Here is a 21,176-nt window from a genome sequence, read left to right as displayed (position 1 = left end):
GGAAAAAGGCAGCGGAGAGAAACAATTTCCTTTCTAAATTGGGAAGGAGCAGAAATAAAGAATAAAGCTGGCTGGAAATTTTCTAGCAAACAGGATTTTTATTAGATTGTGTTGCTTCGATTTTACAGAAACAACTTAGATTCAGACATGCTTCTCAAATTCCAGATAGGCTCCTGGGAGCCTCTGTGTACGAAGACTACCAGTGATCATCATTGTCACATCTACATTTGTCACATTCTGCATACCTGCAGAATGCTTTGAGCTCAGGTATTTCAAGGCTTCCAGTGTTCACAGTTTCTGGCCTATTGGGCAAAATTTGCTATTTTTCTGCCATGGGACCAGGACACCATATCCACTGTGAGGATCTGGAAACTAATTTCATCATCACTGTCTGACCTGCGAGGTTCCTTGTCCTGAATCAGAGAACCTGGGCAAGATGGGAGGCTCGTAGTGGGAAGTCCAGTTTCTCGGGGTCAAAGCTCTTGCGAAGAACTGCAGATCTCTGTGGTTCCCAGCTCTTGGGCTGTTTTCTTGGGCTCGCAGTTATAGGTCGGCACTGAAAAGGGGGTATTCCAGGCCAGAGACTCAAGGGTATGCAGCATCTCAGGCCAGCTGGCTTGCCTTGCTGCTGTATTCTTGAATAAAAGCTTTGGAAGGCAGTTGGTGTGGAAATCTGGAAGCTGGATGCCCAGACATGTGGCACAGACCCAAACCTAATTGTGGTCCTGCTCTACTAAATAAACAGTTCTGTTATCTTAAGTCTGTTGCTCCTCTAGAGATTTCTGCCAGCAGAGCTGTCAATCAGGAATGTCATGTGATTTCTCACAAACAATGCAGCAGAAATCTGTGTGGAAATCTTAGTTATACTGGAAGAAAAAAAATGCTGTATTACTAATACAGCTGATTTTATTCACGTGGCTTTGGTATCATTGTTGGTAAAGTTGGGCCTTTATATTTACTGGTAGCGAGTTACCCTATAGTAGACACCCTCAGAAAAAGAAACTGTGCTTCCTCTGCCAGATGAAGAAAAAAGTAAGCACATTTAAAGATAAGCAGCCTTGAAAACTCAGAGAAGAGCTTTCTGCGTTGTTTGTATTGTGTTCAGAAGTTAAAGTTGAGCATACAAATCACAGGAAAAAATGCCTACAAATAGGTACCTCTTGTCCTTGTGTCTCCTGGACTTTGTATTCACCTACAAAACAGTCTGAGTTGCACATTCCGCCTAATAAACTGTAGCTCCATACACAAGATGTGCAGCTGAATGCTCCTTTTCCTAGAAAGAAAAATAATATTAAAACAGGAAAAATTGTCATTCAGCTTCCTTTAAAAATTATGCTTACCACTGCCACCAAAGAAAAGGGCATTTGTCAATGGCAAGCATCAGCATGAGTTCAGCTTGAGGAGGCTGGAGGTTGAGAAAGAGCTTGGGCCTGATCCTGAGGTTTTATGTGCCCACAAAATTTATTTCTTATGTGTTTTGGTATTCATGAAAAGCTGATTTGGGAATCAGTTGTATAGGGAAGCCCTGACACATAATCGTGGGGAACCTTGACCAAATACTCTCCTTCACAAAACCAATACTTACTAGGCCTGCTAGCTAACTGTTTTCAAACCACAATGCATTAAGGTATGTTTATGTTTGAATAGCAAAATAAATTCTTTAGTTGCATAGGAAAACAATTCTTCACTAGGTGCCAACAGAGCATCATATCCACTTTGTGTGTTGGAGACTTTTTTTTGAAGACAGATGCTACATGCAGTATTTCTGTGAAACACTGAAGTGAAGGGTTTGTCCTACACCTTAAGGTGAACTGCCTATTTCCCTGCAACTAAGCATTTTCTGCCACTCTCTAAAATGAAGCAAAAGGAAATGCAAGTAACTCAGGTTAGCAGCAGTTGAACATTTGAAGTCAGCAGCTTTCTATAAGCCAGCAAATGTACTATGTGAGTTTTCTGAGCAGTGCAGCGTTTGCCTTCCTGCTCTTGAGAAACAAGAGATACCACAACACTTCTTTTCTCATACATCAGCAATGCATATGCATTTCAGAACACCTACAGTTTTGCTGTTTAGAAGGACTGGCTTGTGTTTCATCTTGGTGTCTTTGTAATTATGATAGAAATTCTGTCCTGGAGTATTTATCCCAAATAAAAGTAAAAATCAATGGAGTAATCTGTAAATTAAGATGGCTATCTTTTTGTCCCAAATCCAAGCCAAAATATTTGTCATTTGTTATAATGTTGTTATACAATTTTATTTTAATAATTTTTGAAGGTGGCTTCACTGTAAGAGTTATTTTCAAGATTTTAAAACTTGTAACGTTGCAATTATTCATCTGTGCTATCCAGTATATCCGCTATCCAAAACAAATTCTCTGTGTTACAATACGGTGTGGTCTAAGCTGCAGAGTGGCAGCTGTTAGCTATCTGCTATGCCGTTCAGATGGGTCCAAGAGGGTTAGCACTGCTTGCTTCAGAACTGAATGAATTAGGAAAAGGAAGAAACTGAATACATAAGTGTCTCACAGAACAAAAGAAGTGGTGTCTCAAAGTTAAATTTGAAAAATACTTTTTTGTTTTTGTTTCTCACCCTAAAGTTATGCTTTGTGACTGTTGTACTCTTTCCTTTGCAGACTATAAAGACGTGGTTGGATTTAGGTTCCTTGGCTTTCACAGAGTAATGTATAGTAGGACAGCTCAAAGAACGAGGTAGTATTCAGTCATTATTCAGTGTTTGTGTGAGAAATGAGGTCCAGCTCTATAAGCAAGATCCCTTTTTTTGAAGTTGATGAGAACCTTTGTGAGAGGCCTGGCTGACGGGAAATTAACTACCATTGTCCATTTATTTCCCTTCACTGACTTGGCACTGGGACTTGCTCGCAGCCCTCCCCATGAGCAGCTGCCTTTACACTTGTGCTCTGTAACTGGAGGCAGCCCTGCGGGGAGCTGTCAGGAATTCATATCCTTGCTTTGATCTTGATCAATCAGTCCTCTAAAAGTAAGTTGGCAGCATGAAGCAGCCAGTGCAGCAACTCACTCAGGGCCAGGGAGAACCTGGCAGCCCCTGGGGAGGTCTGCACCACCCACTGCAACTACTTAGGTTATGGACAGGTTGGTAGTGATGTACATGGTATGTCTCTTTGTGAAGTGTTTCCAAATCTTGGAGCGAAGAGTGAAAAAAAGAAAAAAATAGAGATTGCAGGTGTTTCCTTAATCCTTTTTGGTTGAAGTGGAGCATATGCTTTTACCTTCACAAGTTTGGCAGGAAGGGTGGCATCTTTCACAGATGTTGTCTTTGCTTTCGTAGTAATACTCCGGACAAGAGATAACGCATTCATTCTTGGAGCGCAACAGGTAGAAATATGTATCACAGAAAAGGCAATCTGTGGGTTGAGGCCCCATACACTCCTTACAGCCCTTGTGGCATCTCTCACATGATCCAGTGGAGTTTTGTGCAAAATACCTGAAACAGTTCAGATAGTCATGGCTTTGCATAAAGCCTGGTGGTGACAGGAAAACCAAAGCATCCTTCATCCTTAGCTTTTACTGTGATCACATCGATGTATAAAATTGATATTGATGTGATCACAGTAAACATTTGTAATCTCCGTGAAAACAGAATGAATTTCCTTTAATTCCCCCTGGCCATTGGAATGCAGCTATAAAGCAAGACTTTGTAAAATGAGGGTATATAAAAGCCAGGCTTTCCAAAATCCAGGATGAATTCAGACACAAAGTAAGTATATAAATAAGCAAGGCTCAGAAAACCTCAGCTCTGTTTTGGCTCTGCAAGAGATATCCTGGAGATGCTGGGTAAGCACTAAATTCCTCCACTGCTCCTTGATGACCTGCTGTCAGATGGAAATGCAGAAAATTCATGTTTCTTTTCAGTGCACAAACAGGCTTAGCCAAAGGATATCAGCAGAAGAACAGTGCTCACCTAAGTTGTGCTGTCAGGGAAAAAGGAGAATTGCTGCACTGTAGTTTTGTTTAGATGTGGTCATTACAGATTTCTAATTTAATGGGATGATAACTCAATTTAACAGACAGTGTGATCATATTGTACTGCAAAATTAAATGGATCTGAATCAGAAATCTTAGGTCCACTTCCCAAATTTGAATTTCTGAGGCATATATACAAGAGCACACTGAATTCACATTTTGAAAGTCAGTGGACTCATATTAATGAAGCTGCTGTCTAGATTTTTATGAGTCTTCAGTTGAAACATGTTTTAATGGTTGATTCTATTATGATCTGTTATGAATATTCACTCAATGCAAAACAAAAGTAACCTCATCTGAACCTCAGGTTAAGTGGAGGCTGCAAGGGTGCTTGAGGGAAGTTACATTGCTTCCTATGCTCAAGCTGATGAACAGATAACTTACTTGTTCTGCTTCATACTGTTCTGTATAAACATAACCTAAGAGCATCCTTGGAGTGTAAGAATGACCACACCACATCAGGCTGGTCCCAGTGCAGGCACCAACTTTACAGTTTGCTGCTGTGAGGGGAGGTTTTCCACCACCTCTGTACTGGGACAACATAAGATTTTTTCACCTGAAAATAAAATTCAGTTCTGTTTCACTCTGAAGTAGAATAGGAAAGAGTGATCTAATTTCTCAAAGCTCTCTCTGTGATGTAGCTCTTCGCTAAAGACTTTGGACCTTACCCTGGTGGACACTGGTTTACGCATGCTTTTCCTTGTCTGTACCAGCCTGGTTTGCAGGAAAGGCACTGTGAGCTGTGTTTTCCAGTGCAAGTGACACAAGCGCTGTGGCATGGGGAACATTGTCCCTTATCACTGTCAACATAATACCCATCTGGGCATGTTTCAACACAGGTTGTATCTGCAGAGACAACAATGCAGAATAACACATCATATTCAATATTTGCTGCTAAAAAACATCTCATAACAGCTGTGCTAGAGCAAATTCTCTAACAGGAGATGCTGCTGTAAAAATGTGTACCAGAACAAAAAAAGAGAATATTGGGATATAGTAACTATTTTCTGTTTCTTCTATGTCTTGTCAATACATTAGTACTCACTTCTGTGGTTTATGTGTGTTAGCAGGCTCTTCAGAACAGATAATTTTTTATTTTTGGGAAATATAAATGATAATACATAATACTGAACAGCAGCTGTGATTTCTTTTATAACATACAAAAGAAGAAATAGTAAACAGGAAACTTTCTGTCTGCACTGCCATTTTCCTCGAGTTTCACTCTAAGCAACAGCCTCATTGCGTTCTGTGTATAAGACAAATCTGATGTTAAATCTGAGATTTAATGATATTTGTCCATTGGTTTTTACCCCTCTGTGGCTGCTGCTTTATCTTATGGGAATAAATGCCTGTAATGTTGCCAAATATACCAGGTATATCCCACTTTTCACTGACATTTCAGAAGGTCATTAGAATAGGAATCCTAAATGAGAAGTTAGGATTGATGCAACTAACTGCAAGTATACCAAGCTTAGAGAGCAGTGATTACTCATTAGTAGCTTGTACTAATTATCTAGCTTGTCTTTACAGTTTTGCTGCGTGAGTTGCAACTGGGCAAAGGAAGATACTTGCTTTTATTTCTCTTGCAATTTTTTTTCCACTCCAGGATTTTTATTTACATACTTGCATCCACTTTAGCAATTGTAAATGGTGCAAAGCAGTTGAATATGATGATAAAAAAGACAGGTCTGATGCAAGACATCAGAAATTTAAGAATTAAAAATCTGCATCAGAATTAGACTCAAAAAGCTCAGATTGAGTTTTAATTCAAACTCACTTTAGGTATTTCTGCATATGAGATCATTTTAGTAATTTTTCCTCCCAATGAATTTATAATTTTTTTTCTTTTTTTTTTTTCTTCTTTTTTTTCCCTTCTTTTTCAAGAATATGCAAGCATGCAAAGTGTAAGTTCTGGGATTTTATACTTTTTACTGATTTTTTTCTGAGACAATACAGTGTTTTGCTCCAAAGTCAGAAAAGTAGTTTTGCACCTCAGCCATCCACTGGATACTGACGTAGTGATCCATGAACAACTTTCTCACAGCTCTGCTTAGGTATTTCTTTGCTCATCAGATCCCTTCAGGGATTAAACAAGCCAATATGAAAATGTTAGCTCTTCATGTATGGATTTTAAAAAAAAGAAAAAAAAGAAAGCTAAGGATATTCCTCTTGTCTTTTTAAGTCACTTATAGGAAACAACAGGAGCGAGACATACCAAGTAAATGAAACACATGAGTTTTGCTTAGCCATGGAGTTTGTTGCTACTTAGAAGTCCTGCTTAGGCCCCAGTAAGTGGCAAGCCCAGTCTCACAAGGATTTCCAGGTAGTCCTGCAGAAGTAATTATCTCTGCACAAGTTATCTATTCATCAGGTCAACTTTGCAACATGTAGATTGGCTGAAGCAGCTCTATGTGTTCCATAAATGTGACATAAACTTGCCTATTTCATGATTCCAGTGGAGAATAAAATCTAGAAGCAGGAGCAAGATACTTACTGAGAAGATAGTGGTTATTCTCACAGCTAAGACACTCATGTTCACTGGGTCCTGAGCAGTGGAAGCATTTCTTATGACAAGGCTTGCAGGTCTGAGTTTTCTCAACGTAGTACTCAGTGTGAGAACAGTATCCAGATGCCACACAGTGCCCATCATGGTTCAGCATCAGGCCATTTCTGCAAGTAAGGCAGGCAGTGGAAGAAGAGCAAGTCTGACATGTCCTGTTGCATGCTGAAATGGACAAACAGTAGGAATGTCACCATTTCTTGTTGCATTTCAGATTATTATTTCCGCTTTAATTTTGCAAGGAGCAGCCATCATTTCAGGAAGGGAGGCTGAGGGAAACAGAGCGATAGCTCTGCTTCTGCATGGTCAAACATTTTACTATTTTCAACCTTATGCAGGCAATTCCTTAGGTATCCTTTGCCCTGGCACTGCTTTTACTGAGCAGCATTTTTCAACATACTGTCTCCAGCAATACCTAGCACTTTACCAGAGTGGCTGCCCATAACATTAAGCACACCTAGCTTTTCTACCTCTCTCTCATCTTTTGCCAATTTTTGCTGTTCTAAGGTATGCCTTGTTGTTTTTGTGCACCAGCTATCTCCTCCATTTCCAGGACACCGATAGTGACACTAGACGGCACATGTAGGCCCTTTTGGGATAGTCTTTAATCAGACCCACTTGTAAATACCATTCTGGGAAAAAAAACAGCTGTCAACCTTGACAGTCTTCAGTGGCTTCTTCATAATAAGCCCCTTCAGGGCACTCTTCGAAACACATGCCACTGTAGAGGACAAAGAAGTCGGTGGTGCACGCAGTGCAGTCATCTGAGTCTGGCCCGGCACAGTCCTTGCAGTCTGTGTGGCAGGGAAAGCAGTGCTTGTCTTCAGCGTAGAAGTGTGAAGGGCAGTCCTCCACACACCTCCCCTCATGCAGGAAGAACTCGTCCATGCACTCTACAGGGGACACCAAACAACAGGTAGGCAAATGAGCAGCAAATTCTGACCTCTGTAAATCAGGGAGTGAAGGCATCCTAGCGAATTCTAAATCCTGTAGTGACAGTCAGAACAGCAGGTAAGAGGACAGTCTGGGAAGGCAACGCTTTCTTTTTCAACTCTTTCCCCTCCAAACTGCCCATAATGGCCCAACCCTGACACAGCATCTTCTGTGTTACATCAAGGGAATGGGAAGCAAAGTCACCTGTTCAGCTTTGTGGATACTAACCAAACCATGCTGCCACTGTGTATAGGTGGGCTTCTGCTGAGATACTCTATCTGCATTATGAACTTCCTGCAAAATCAGGGGTATCCATATCTGAAGTTTTGTTTGGTTTAGTATTAAAATAAAATCCAGTCTGACTGGAATATATGAACACCAAACTGGTCAGTGCTGCTGTCCTTAGGGCAGGCAGGCTGTGCAGAGGGACCTGGGCAGGCTGGAGCGATGGGCCGAGGCCGTTCCTGTGAGGTTCAACAGGGCTCAGTGCCGGGTCCTGCCCTTGGGTCACAGCAGCCCCACACGGCGCTACAGGCTGGGGCAGAGCGGCTGGAAAGGGCCTGGTGGGAAAGGGCCTGGGGGTGCTGGTCCACAGCCGGCTGAGCGTGAGCCAGCAGTGTGCCCAGGTGGCCAAGGCGGCCAGCAGCACCCTGGCTGGTACCAGACACAGTGTGGCCAGCAGGACCAGGGCAGCGATGGTCCCCCTGTCCTGGGCACTGGTGAGGCCGCACCTCGAACGCTGTGTTCAGGTTTGGGCCCCTCACTGCAAGAGGGCCATGGAGGTGCTGGAGCATGGCCAGAGAAGGGCAACGGAGCTGGGGAAGGGTCTGGAGAGCAGGTCTTATGAGGAGTGGCTGAAGGAACTGGGATTGTTTAGCCTGGAGAAAAGGAGGCTGAGGGGAAACCTTATCGCACCCTGCAGCTACCTGAAAGGAGGTTGTAGGCAGGTGTGTGTTAGTCTCATCTGCCAAGCAACAAGTGACAGGATGAGAGGAAACGGCCTCAGGTTGTGCCGTGGGAGGTTTAGATTGGATATTAGGAAAAATTTCTTCACTGAAAGAGTGGTCAAGCACTGGAACAGGCTGCCCAGGGAAGTGGTTGAGTGACCGACCCTGGAAGTATTTAAAAAACGCATAGATGTGGCACTTAGGGACATGGTTTAGTGGTGGCCTTGGCAGTCCTGGGTTAATGGCTGGACTGGATGATCTTAAAGGTCTTTTCCAACCTAAATGCTTCTATCATCTTATGAATGTCTTTTCACAGAGCTGGGATTCAGCTGCTAATTTTATTATGAATACCTGGTTTAATGGCTTTGTTGTGGGTTTGGTGGTTTTTTTTCTGTTTCACCCATATTTGTTTCTGGAATGGCTTTCTCAATTTTAACTATCCTGGGAATTTTTGTGGGGGCATTTAGACTCACCAGGATGTTCAAGGCTTTCCTAGTATGTTTCATTACAGTTATAATTCTCTACCATGAGTAGTCATTTGCAAGAATGGTGAAGAGAAGTAAACTCGTCAACCAAACTAGAAAGTAACATTATGTATTTCATATTGGTGTAAATATGTATGCAAGTGTTTAGGCATGGATACGCTAGGTCAGAAATAGAATCAAACCAGTAGGAATTTCCAAAGGACAAGAAGTGAAGTGATGGGAAATATTTACAGATTAACAGTTTAGACTGAGTCTCATCATAAAGCACTGAATGTTTATCCTCTCTCTTAGAGATTAGCAAAGATATCTATCTACCTGTTTTTAAAATTTATTTTTGCTCTTTACAGAATTTATTTTCAGACCTTTGTTTCTGTCAATCTATCTATAGACAGGTCTGGATGGATTTTAGCCAAGTCAAGACCGGTTCTTGATAATACCTTTGCATGTTTGATTGTGAATGCACTCCTGACACATTTCAGGGCAGTGTCTGCAGATTCCTTCAGAGGCAAAATGGTTCTCTGAACAGGTAGGTTTACATTTCCATTGCTCCAGAAGCAAAGGACTTTTACAGGATAGGCATTTGGTTGCACTTCCCATGCATGTCTTACAGGATCCGCTGCATTCCTTGCAAGTCTCAGAATCATTAAAATATCCCCTATCAAATGAAAACAAACACAAAGTGCTGGTCAATATATAGCTGTCAAACAGTCCAAGCTATAAGAATTATGAGTATATATATGAGACTTTCCCAGCACACACATTTCACTGGTTCAAACAGGTTTCTCACTCAATTTGTTGCCCATCCACCACTTACACCCCCTGTGCCTTCAAGCAGAAAATGTGCATGGTTAGTGCTGTGAAGAGAGTCTGGCCTTCCTTTGTTCTTGTGCCTACTGTCTAAAGGGTGCTGGACTTTCTTGCTCATTTCTTGATTTGCCCCTTACATTAGATAGAAAGATGTGTAATGTTTGGGAAAAGAAAGATGTGATCTCTAGTCTTGCACAGCTGACCCTCAACAGTGCTAACAAGGAAAGACAGAGAAGTACAGCCTCAGTGGCCCTAGAGGGGAGAAAGAGAGTAGAAAACCCTGGAAGCGTGAAGGCTGGGAAGAATAAGGAGGCCTGGGATTAAAAAAACCCAACCAACCCAGGATGCTTAAGTAGTACCTCCATTTAGTGACAACAAGCTAGAGACGGTGAAGTAGGAGCATGTTTTACTGGTATCTGGTGTGAGAACAACCATAGACAACCACGGCTGGGACAATCATTCATAAAGAAAATATAGTAAAAAATTGCACCTATATTTCAGGAGAAAAGAGATAAAAGAAGAGGCTAGATGCAATCCAATCTGCCTAAATTCAAAATCAAAATGTTAGAAGGTTAATAGACAAGCAAGTCCACATTTTGAGATGATTGTTAACTCATATGCATACAGCCATTGATGAAAACTAAGGAAGAAGTTGGCATAGAAAGTAGTCCCAGAACACGTACTTCACATTAACAAGCTTATTCTTCCCTGTAGAGGAGTACTTCTCTTTTCCTTCTTGGAGATGATCTTTTGAAAGAAAGGCTGAGGAGATGCATTAGGAGCAAGGTTAGAAAAAAGATAAGAGCTGTGACTACCATCTATCCTCCTCTTCTTTTTTTCTCCCAACCTTTGTCATAATCCTACATCTGTTTCTTACAGTCCTGTCTTCTCTTGTTTCCGTCCTGAGTACTCAGCTGGCCCAGTTTTTCAAAATCCTGTGCCAGAAATTACCAGTGCAGCAAGTCAACCTTTTCCATACCCTACAGCATGTCCCAAAGCTCAAAAACCCTAAAAAACTCTCATATTATCCTCTGTTCCAGTGGAGAGTAGTTATGCCTTAAGAACTTTGCCTCAGAGGCTGAAGCCAGAGTTTAACTCTGGTGGATTTTGCTGAGTGATGTCTGGGAAACCATTATTTGTAGTTTGGAATTTGGAAAAAAAGAGGGATAATAACAGCTGAAAAGACTAGTGATACATGAAAAGGTTTAGATTTGTTATGTTGATCTTGTGAGGGATAACTGTGGGGAATGAGTACTGAGAACCAACATTTTAATGCCAAAACTTTATCTTTGCTTGTATACCACAATTTCTGGTATTAAGTTGTTTCTGGGCTGGAGTAGGCTTTAGTGAGTTACTTTGCATTTACTTTGATATTTGATGATCAGAATCTGTTCCACTGGCCCTTATGGACTTATTTCACAAAGTTAGCAGGAAAGTACTGCCAGACAATTTCTACTTAATCGTAAGAAAAGCAGGATCTGCACATTTTTCTAAAGAAAAAGGTTAATCAAGCAAGGTCTTCATACCGCATAGCACAGATTTTATGTGTATGTACAGGTATGATGAATGCTGATAAAAAAAGCAGAGAAACAGGAGGACCTGATCTGCTCAAGTGTCTGATCTAATATCCATTGCAGTCAAATGGGAATCTTTCTTCCTGAGTTCTGTTTATTATAGGAAAAAGTAAAGAAGGTAAGCCAAGGAAAGAAACATATCACTAGGCACTGCATTTCCATATCAGGAGTCTGATTCCCATTTCTGAGTTCATGCCCCTGCTCTGTACTACTTTGAGGAAGGAACAAGTTAAGAGGATGACTAGAGGCTTATTTTCGGTCAACATAAAGAACCATCCTGAAGTACAATGGTCCTATTGAAGTCAATGGGAGCTGTACCATCTGTCATAGGATTTCATGTCTATTTTCACTTTTGATTTTTCACTTTTTCTCTAAGCAAGAGAAAATGCTGTTTATTCAGGCCAGCTGAAAATTGCTTTTACTTGTGATAGTTTCTGGTAGCTTACATTAAGGTCTCCCTTGAAAGGTTTGTAATGGATCTGAAGTTTAAAGAGAAGGAGCACAGTGAAAAAATAAAAAAACAGCCATCCAACAGGAGTTACTTACTCAGGGCATTCCTGTAAACATCTGCCTTTGTGGATGAAAAGCAGCCGGGCCTGGTCAGCCTGACACTTCTGACAGTGCCAGTGGTCGAAGCACACCTCACAGCCGTCCATGCACATCTCACACTTTCCACTTGCAACATTGCCGAAAGTTTTTTGAGGGCACAGAGAAACACAGCTATTGTTGATAAGAAATTTTCCTGGCAAAAGAGCAACCCAGGTGGGGAAAGGCATCAGTTAGAAATATATTTGAAAGATTCTTGACTTGAATGTCTATAAAAAAACTTTCGACTTCCTCACAATTTAACTTTTTGATGCTTAAAAAACCCCATGAATAAAATATTCTTTAAGCCATTTCCCAAAGTAGTTTGCTCAACCTTCTCTGAAATTTAAGGTATCTTCCTGCATAAATTCCAATTCAGTAATTCCTGCATTGAAAAGAAAGAAAAGGAACAACATCCAGCTAATGATTTTTTTACCTGTATTGCCAAGAGAATGTGCTTAATTCCTAGCTGATGCCTGACTTCATCTGGCAATTATCTGATTACCTGACTATGCTTTAAGCTGTCAAAGAAATTTCTAGCGACTACTGACAAAAATATTCCCTGGAAGTGTGTAGGATAGAGAATATTTTAGCCTTCTGCAAAAATTACCCAAAGAAGTTGAAGTCTCTTACCTTCTGGACATGAAGTACATATTTCAGCAGATTTCTCACAGGTCCTACATGAAGGGTCACAGGACTGCAATTTTTGCTTTGCATCTGGGATGAAAGGAAAAAAAATACCCTTTTTTTGCTGTTTTACAGCTTGTTTTTGTTTATTTCTCCTCCCTTTAGGAGGGCCATTTCGTATTGCTTTTTCTAAGTTTAGAAAGTGTACCTCTGTGAATTTTTGGAATTCACAAAGTTCAAGAACTTGATGATTGTGTTCAGTTCCACTCTCTGAAATGGGAAGTTAAGAGTTGTAATAAAGGAAAATATAAACGTTATCCTGAGATTCAGTAAGATATCCTGAGATTTGCTCCAGAGCCAAATCCAGATCTGTAATCCTAATAGATTACATACAGGAAGAGCTAGAAAGTATGTACATTTGGAGGACGAGGTGTAGTGAGGTAATATAGGGATCTTGTGCTAGCTGGTTGCAGAACATCATTACCCTGTAACTAAGGGGGAAAACTGCATAGAAAGGAGAGAGAAATGAGTGTTTGGAGAGAAGATCTGTTAAGTAGTTCTCCTCAAAGCTATTGCCTGCTATATTGCCTGCTATTTCCCTCCAAAAGGAAGAGTCTGATGTTTGTCAAATGACGTTTTATGGCTGTGGAAAACTGACTTTGGTTATGCTTTGAATGGACTTTATTCAGTGTGTTACTCAGCTCCAAAATGATGAGGAGATTTGGGGATCATACTTAATATAGAGAAAGTGTCATGCAGTGTGACACATCCCAGCATGCAGCTCTGTATTTTGATCCAAGCATTACAAAAATGGGTAAATACGTTTGATGAAAAAGTAGTTGTGGACCAGCAGAGAGAAGACAGTAACCTTAAAGAATGAATCAGAAGTTGGTTGCAGATTGAGCTTTGCACCTCAGTTAGCACATCTGTCTCATCCTGCCAATTAAATATGTATGATTTCTATAAGTTGATGGACTGACTGACAGTATCCATTAGCCACATGCAGCATATCACTACACCTTTTTTGTTCTGCTTGTTATGGCAAGGTAGTTAAAAATGTTGACATTTTGAATAAAAGTCATGAAAGCAAATGCTTCAAGCAAAAAGAGAGGAGAAAAGGAAAATTATGTAGATCCCTTTCCCACAGGCACACATTTTACTAAGCAGAGAGGCACTCGGCAGAAAAGTAAGAGCGTACATAACATGGCACAGGGCAGAAGGCAGCATAATAATAATAAAAATATTAATAATAATTATTATTTATAACTGTACTGCTGAATCAGCTGAGCCATAGCTATCTTAGTGAAGTAAGTTAGGTCCACATTCAATATGCCTAGGAAACGGTCTGTAAGGGTGTGTCACTCCCACATCTGACTCACAGCTGACCTGCAGCTGACCAGCAGCTTAGAACGTCTTTAAAACTCTCTGCATTAAAAAAAACACCTCTCAATATACTGTCCCTGAATGACTCAGAGGGGTCCAGGGACAGCACAGCAGATCACAGCTGGCTGTTTAGCAGTAGGACACTCAGCAAGGACATGTTTAGTCATTCTTTACCAGGACTACATGTGAATACTACTTGCACAGGGTAGTGAAAGCCTGTAGTGTTGCAGCTCTTGCTGGTAACTGGCACAGTATAAAGCAGGTCCAGATACAGCAGGAGATGAGGAGAGTTTTCCTTGTCACCACCCTTCTGGCTGCAGCACCCTTCCCTGAACAAGGGCCCAAGAGCGTTTACAGAGTACAGGCACAGGCCATAGGATCCACAGGATAATGTATGTTACAGAAGAAAGCTGCACACTGTCAGGGTGAGCATGGGTTGTGACAGTCCAGACTGGAGACTGGGTCTCCCCAGTCAGAGGCTAATGTATGAATTGTATACCCTTGTGTATACCCCGCAAGACATCAGATAGCTTTAGTGTTGGCTATAGTAGCCAAAAGTGTTGGTGGCCATGGTGAGTCAGAGACCTACGAAGGACCAAGAGAGGTGGGACCAGGACAGTACTTCAGTAAGTACCATCTGAAGACAATTTTCAACTCCAAAGGCACAGAGGTCTTCTGGCAGTAGAAAAAGTTTGAAACTGAATGTTGCGATGTGCTGCCTTAAGCACTGTTAAACTGCTGACATAAATCCCTGGGTCTGAGCACACAGGAAGGCTGTGCTACCTTTGTGACTTCATATTGACCATAGCTGAAGGTAAGGTGTATAGTATCAGGTAATAATCAGTATGCAAAAGTGAAAACTTCTGGAAAAGCTCTTTGGAAAGACATGAAAGAGTGAGGAAGGTACAGAGTCCCTGGCATGTGGAAGAAGAAAAAGTGGAAGTGATGTATAAGCATCAGGAGCCCAAAGGGTGGAGGGGAAGGGAATTACTGTGAAATAATATCTGAAGTTGCAGGGGTAGGGGCACAGCACAAGGGCAGGTATTAACAAAAGACTGGAGAGGCAAAAGGACACCTCAGTGTGTGAAGTGAGTTCAGTGCTACCTAAAGCATCAATGAAATGCCTCATCTTCTGGTACCAACAGTATAACTGGGGCCTCAGTGCTGTGGCTGTTGGGGAGGCATTTGTCAGATTCAATGAATATTTTGGGTGAAAGGAGATTTCTTGAAAAATCCTGATTAGGCTCTGTACTTTCTATTACATATGCTTAAGTTATATATTTACATATAGATCAATAATTGTATAGTGTAGGGAGTGAAGAGCTAGAGTTACAACCTAATTTTAAAACACTGTTTTTATTTTCCTGTAAGTTTCATCCTTCTTGAGGACAATCAGCATTTTGTTCTGCTTTTCTTAGCCCTTTAAAGTGTGTGAAGGTGAATATCTTGTAAGGCTTTCTGCAACAGCAGATTCTGTGCGTTTATATCCTTTCTGTCTCATGCTGACATATTTTCCATGGCTTTTTTTCCCCTGCTGAAGACCTGTTTTCCATATTTCAGGCTACAACATGCTGTTCCAAGAGGATTCTAGTCCATTTAAGTGCCTCTGAGCGTACAGGGCAGTTTGCATCCCTCTTAAGGCTCTAGATGCACCTAACAATATAGCACACAAGCATTTTCAGTTTGGTTATCCAAATAATGCTCAAAGTAATTTGCTGGTGACCATTGCTGACTCTTGTGAGATGCAGAAATTCACTGTCACAGGATTTTTTTTGGAGAGATTATTCCTTAGCTTCATGTTTTTTCCTGACTCTTCACAATTGGTCAAATCCTTAAAGAGTGTCCTTCTTGATGTCATCTGTAAGAGTTTAAGGAATACTCTGGGAAAGCTGAATGTTTGATATTAATAGATTTTCTATTCTGTTATCCTTAAATATGCAGACCTTCTCTCTTTTTTTGCTCTGGAGAGAAGATCCCCGCTGGCCTGCAGATCCTAAGATTTTTCCGTTTTAGATGCTAGTCATTTGACACTCTCTGAAAAAGAACATTGACTAATTGATGATATCTTGCACAGCCATATAGTTTTTAATTAATATTTTTCACCTCACCTCTAGAACCTTGGGTGAAAGAAAGACCATCTGTGCCTGATGTCTGCTTGCAGTTGCACATTCTCTGTTCCTCCATCAGCTGCTTTGATAAACCTTCAGAATTTGTCAAGGCAGAGTTCTGATTTTTCCACTAAAAATGTCATTGACCTTTTTCTAAATTTGTAGCAAATAATACAAATTTTCATTTCCCTTTTCAGCAGCTTTGCATCCAGCTACCTTACTCTGGTCTGTGTTTTAATTTTTTAAAATCCCTACTGGGTAGTCTTAAGTGTTGTAATTTAATACCGCTGATGTGTGTGAAGAAGAAAGCCAGAAATATTACTGAAGTATGTGTTGCCAGGGGAAACAGACCTTGATTCTGGCAAGGGAGTTGGTGTAATATAAAAAATAAATAGCAGAAAGGTAAGGTTAAGCAAAGAAGTTGTTGACTACTGCTGAAGAATGTTCAGACAAGCTCATTGTTTCAAAACTATTCAAGCCTTACAATTAAAAATAAAGATCTTTTTCGATGAAGTACTATTTATTTCCATTTAATCCTTGCCCCTTTGGCAGCTTTTGTTGTTTTCTGTAATATTTGTTAGTCTCCACCAGAGGGGAATGTACACAAGCAATTGGGCTTCTGATAATTGGCACGGGAGACAATCTTTAACTTTTCAGTCAAATATAGGCATTTAAATGTCTCAACTTTAGCACTGACAGAAGAAATTTTATAATTATTTTTAATTTTTTTTGTTAATTCTGGACAGTTAAAATGAGTTTTTCCTGTGATAAAGCTCTTACTGACTGGAAATAGGTTTTAATTTAATAAATAGCTCGCATGCATGCACACTCCCCACCCCCCAACCCCCCCATGTTTAAAATAATATCAAGGTTTTAAATGTGATTTTCTTGCATAGTAAGAAGTTTCCCAAATGGGCAAATGTGATTCAAAAGATTTGTTTACAGAAACCTGTGCACACTACTTGCAGTAATGTAACCAGAGCTTTCCAAAGAATAGCCTTACAGAGCTGAAAAATGGTCATGCAACATGTATTTCCTTGGTCCTTCCAGTAATGATAAATGGAAAGCTTGGAAATTACAGGTTTTAGCTGTTGGGCTGTATTTTACTTACCTCTAAAGGATGCCATTCTGTACTTGAGAATCCAACAAGCTTTCCTTTAAAATTTCAGTCTGTAGCTCTTACGGTTAAAGTTGTGAAATTAAAGTTGTGAATGTAGAAGCCATAAATCTACAATGTAGAGTTGTAAACTACCCGTATCCTAAAAGTGGGACACTGATTCTGAAAAACCACTGTATGTTATTATATTGTTCTACTCTTCTTTTTTAAAGGTCAAAGCATATGACCTTTTCAGACCTACTTGAGCTATTTTTATCCTTATGCTTATATTCTTTCTTGGTTGTTTTGTTTTTCAGATTTGGTTGTTTGTTTTTTTTTTTTTTTTCTTCCCTCCCCCCCTCCCCCCACCGATGAAAATGCCTTCTATTTAAACTCTCTTCAGGTCAGAATCTGACTCAATGTCATGTTGATTCTTGTGTCGTTGTCAGAATGAGTAACAACTTTGACAAACACCCAGCTAAGTCTCTCCTATTCCTTTCTAGAAACTGAATTGTGCTGTGCTGCTTCTTGAGCTAAGGTTTACTGTAGCTCTGAAGCTACCATAGTGCTTTTACCCATTCGGTTTATTCAAGGGATTATCTAACTGGAAGAGTGGGGGAAGACTGGAAAAGATATTTTTTTCTATGTTCTTTTCTCATTTGAGGTTATGCAACATAAATGAGACAACGGCAGATTTTCTTGAAACCTAGTAATGTAAGACTTTAATTGTGACCCTGAACTGAGTTAAGGAAAAAATGAGTGAAAATTTAGCTCCATTTAACACAATGTCCCCATATTTCTGTTCTTTTTGCTTAAGTGATCTTACTTTGAGCTCCCAGAATTTTTCAGTCTTATTTTAGAGAGTAATTAAACATGTCTTCAAAAATATTCAGTGTAAAAACCATAGGTCCATGTGGAAAGAAGTCTGGTCCTCTTCACATGCTGACCACTTGTTCTGGAAAATGTAGAGTTTATTAAAAAAAAAAAAAAGGACAGGAAACCCTGTACAAAACCTGAGGACGTATGAGCAGAGATACAGCCGTATCTAAAGAGACATGCCTTTAAACATAATAGCATTCCTTATAGTCCCTCCTTAATTTCATTTAAACACACAACTGCCTTATAAGAGTTCTTGCTAGTATATACTCATCCCCTTTGTGCTGTCGATCTTTCTCTCTCTAACTGCTCCTTATGCGCGATGGCTCTTTGTGCCAGGTAGTGCAAGCAGTAAGTGTTCAGACTGATAAAAGATGGTTTGTTTTCTTCATTTTAAATCTTATTTATTCATGCTGTTCTATGAGTAAAAGCGGGACTTAAAAACTTGCATTTTTAAGTTGCTATCAAAGTATTTCCCTGGGTACATTTGTAATACCCTAATCTTCTAGACATTGACTTCTACAAGAAGAGTAATTTTACAGTATTTTATTGTTGGACCATGGCACAATTGCTGCAGTGAGGAATGCAGAAGGAAATGAAGTGCCATGGCTGTTTGTAACTGCAAGAGTATTCCTTTTAGAATGTGACCTGTCTAGCATTTACTGTGGGTAGTGAGATTTGATTTGAACGTGATCCAGTTGAGTTGTAACTTAGTTTGTTAGAATTTATTCTGCACATGGTGCTGACCTTGCAAAACTGGTACAGTAATGAATAAAAACATCAGAACAGGTTACCTATCTCCATGAAGTAATTACAATTACATAGACATGGTAAAGCATAATGAAAACAATATACTTAGGTAATAAAATACTAGACCTATCCCATTTTGAAGACTTATGTGAACTGTAAATTTAAGGAAACTATAAGAGTGCTGAGAAGTAAATCACAATCCCCAATAACCATTAATTCCCAACCTAGTTACCTTGTTACAACCATAGGATTACTTCACAAACAAATAGCTAGAATATGAAATTGGCATGGCTAAGAACATATGGGATAATGAATCGTTTTTGCTTGCCTCTAGCAACCTGAAATTTCACATATGGGTGATGCTTAAAAAGGTCTCCTTACTCTTCCCATGATGCTCTAATCGTGCACTCTAAATGTCATACATAACATTTTCACATTTGGAAGACTATGACCTGCTCTCCCTTGCTGCTGATTTCTCTACTGTCTTCTACCCACCCCATTCCTTTTTTTCCTCTCTTCCATATTCTCAAACCTTTATCTGCATAGCTGTGTAAAGGTCCTTTTAAATAATCCTTTTAAAGCCCGAGTTATTGTTTTCTCTCAACCAGTACTCTTTTACTGTTTTTGTTTTACTCTGTGTTTAGGAAAATAAGCAGGATGGATGCAGTTGATCAATGGCTGCTTGTGGGAGGTTGCTCTTATTATTGGGGGTGGTATGCAATAGTAAACAGAACCAGCTGCTATTTAGCTGTGCAATTTACTACAGCATGTATTATCTGCATGTAAAGAAGCATATATTCTGTTTTGAGTTTGCATCAGAAACAGGCCTCATTCCATACCCATTTTTTTCCTTTTGTACTTTTCAGAAGAACGTGGTAGACTAAGTCATATAACTGAGGTACGAACAACTTTTTTGGGAGTCGTATGTGCAGTGATCAGACAAGATGAAGACCTCACCATAACTTGCAAAATGTCTAATCCAGTTGAAAGGGTATATGTATTCACTTGGTGAATCAAGCTTACACTAGTGTGTCTCCTGGCTTCCAAAGTAATTTCATCATCTGGTACATGAGATAAAATACAGATGTTTCATGCTAGAAACACAGAGCTCAATCGCTCTCTCTCTTTTCTTTCTTTTTTTGTTCCTCGCCCTGCCCCGCCCCCCCCCCCCCCCCCCTTCTTGGCTTGCCCTGTCTTTTTAAAAGCCTGGATAACAGACATGGTCTGTTGCATTATTTCAGACTTAGATATGACTATTTAATGATTCCTGGTATGAGCTGAACTGTTTGCCCAGCAGAGTATACCCCTAAAGTAAATATAATTTTAGAAAGTTGTTTGTTTTGTTGGAGTGTGTGCTCATTAAAATTCATAAGACCAGTCTATTATTTATTCTCGCATAAGAAATGGAAGTGAAAGCTTAAACATGGGGAAAAAATTGTGTTCCACATTCACAAAGGTTTTGAACCTCACCTAGATGGACTAGTCTCTCATACTGTGAAGAAAGTCAGACTATGTTGGTTTCTCCACGGCAGGCTTTGATGTGCAGCCCTTTAATTTATATTAACTTTGGAACCAAACAAAACAACAGTCTTTGTTTCCCAAAACTCAGTTTGTCCCATATGGTATATCAACACAGTCAACTAAAACCACCATGGAACCCATTGAATTGGTGTGGCTGGAAAAGCCAAAGAGAAATGGCTTCATTATTTGTAAATACAGTTCAAGGTCTAATACCTCAACTCTCTGTTAGTAACATTTCTAAAGAAAAAGAGTAAACAGAAGATGAACATGGTAAAAGCTGATGTAAACTACTGAATTTGGAAATTTTGGCTATCTTCCTAGTTGCGTTGTCTTCCTACACTGTCTGGAGCAGGGCATGTGCTGAGGATGAGGTTGGTGCGATCTCATCTTCATTCCCGTGACAGGGGCGAGGCTGTTTATTTCATACTTGGCCCCCACGCCTAGCTCATTCCCCCAAAGTGGGAGGATTAATAATTGTCTGGCCTGTATTCTTTAATTAGATTCTTTAATTCAGGCCACTGAAGCTCAGAGCCAGCTCTGTCATGGTGCTGCACAAATGAAGCACCCAGTGGAAGAAGGGTGTTTTGGTAAACGGGCATAGGGAATGAGAGCCAAAAGGTGAATCTCAGCCACAGTCTTGCCTATGCTGGGCTGGAGAACAAATGTGAAAGTATTCTAATAGCCCCTGCAGAATGGACAAGCTTCTTGGACCATGCCCATGCTGCATGACAGGCTACCCTTAGAAACTGAGTTTGACAACAGATGAAGTGGAAGATCCTTATATTTTGCTAAGAAGAGATAACCCTGGAGAAAGCAAAGTAGCTATTAACAAGCTAAAGAACAAAACAAAAACTACCCAAAAAACCCCACCCAAACCAAAAACTGGGCTGAAATATTTGGAGATCTATCCAGAGAAAGCAGTGAA

The 21,176-nt window shown here is 40.2% G+C and overlaps 1 protein-coding gene across 1 annotated transcript in view; it reads right to left on the bottom strand.

Annotated features, from left to right (window-relative positions):
• The window catches only part of PCSK5 (proprotein convertase subtilisin/kexin type 5), a 247,559-nt gene that overhangs the window by 2,630 nt on the left and 223,753 nt on the right, over positions 1 to 21,176 (bottom strand). Inside the window, exons 28-35 of the mRNA XM_055791267.1 lie at positions 12,524 to 12,607; positions 11,852 to 12,047; positions 9,362 to 9,579; positions 7,216 to 7,452; positions 6,494 to 6,724; positions 4,668 to 4,845; positions 3,246 to 3,460; positions 1,158 to 1,273 (exon numbers count right to left, since the gene is read on the bottom strand). Of these exons, the coding sequence (XP_055647242.1) occupies positions 1,158 to 1,273; positions 3,246 to 3,460; positions 4,668 to 4,845; positions 6,494 to 6,724; positions 7,216 to 7,452; positions 9,362 to 9,579; positions 11,852 to 12,047; positions 12,524 to 12,607 (1,475 nt within the window). The remainder of the gene's footprint in view (positions 1 to 1,157; positions 1,274 to 3,245; positions 3,461 to 4,667; positions 4,846 to 6,493; positions 6,725 to 7,215; positions 7,453 to 9,361; positions 9,580 to 11,851; positions 12,048 to 12,523; positions 12,608 to 21,176) is intronic.

The sequence above is a fragment of the Falco peregrinus genome, chromosome Z (assembly GCF_023634155.1).
Source record: "Falco peregrinus isolate bFalPer1 chromosome Z, bFalPer1.pri, whole genome shotgun sequence".
Taxonomy (NCBI): Eukaryota; Metazoa; Chordata; class Aves; order Falconiformes; family Falconidae; genus Falco; species Falco peregrinus.
The sequence above is the reverse complement of the archived record's forward strand: the minus strand, read 5'-3'. Positions and strand labels throughout refer to the sequence as shown.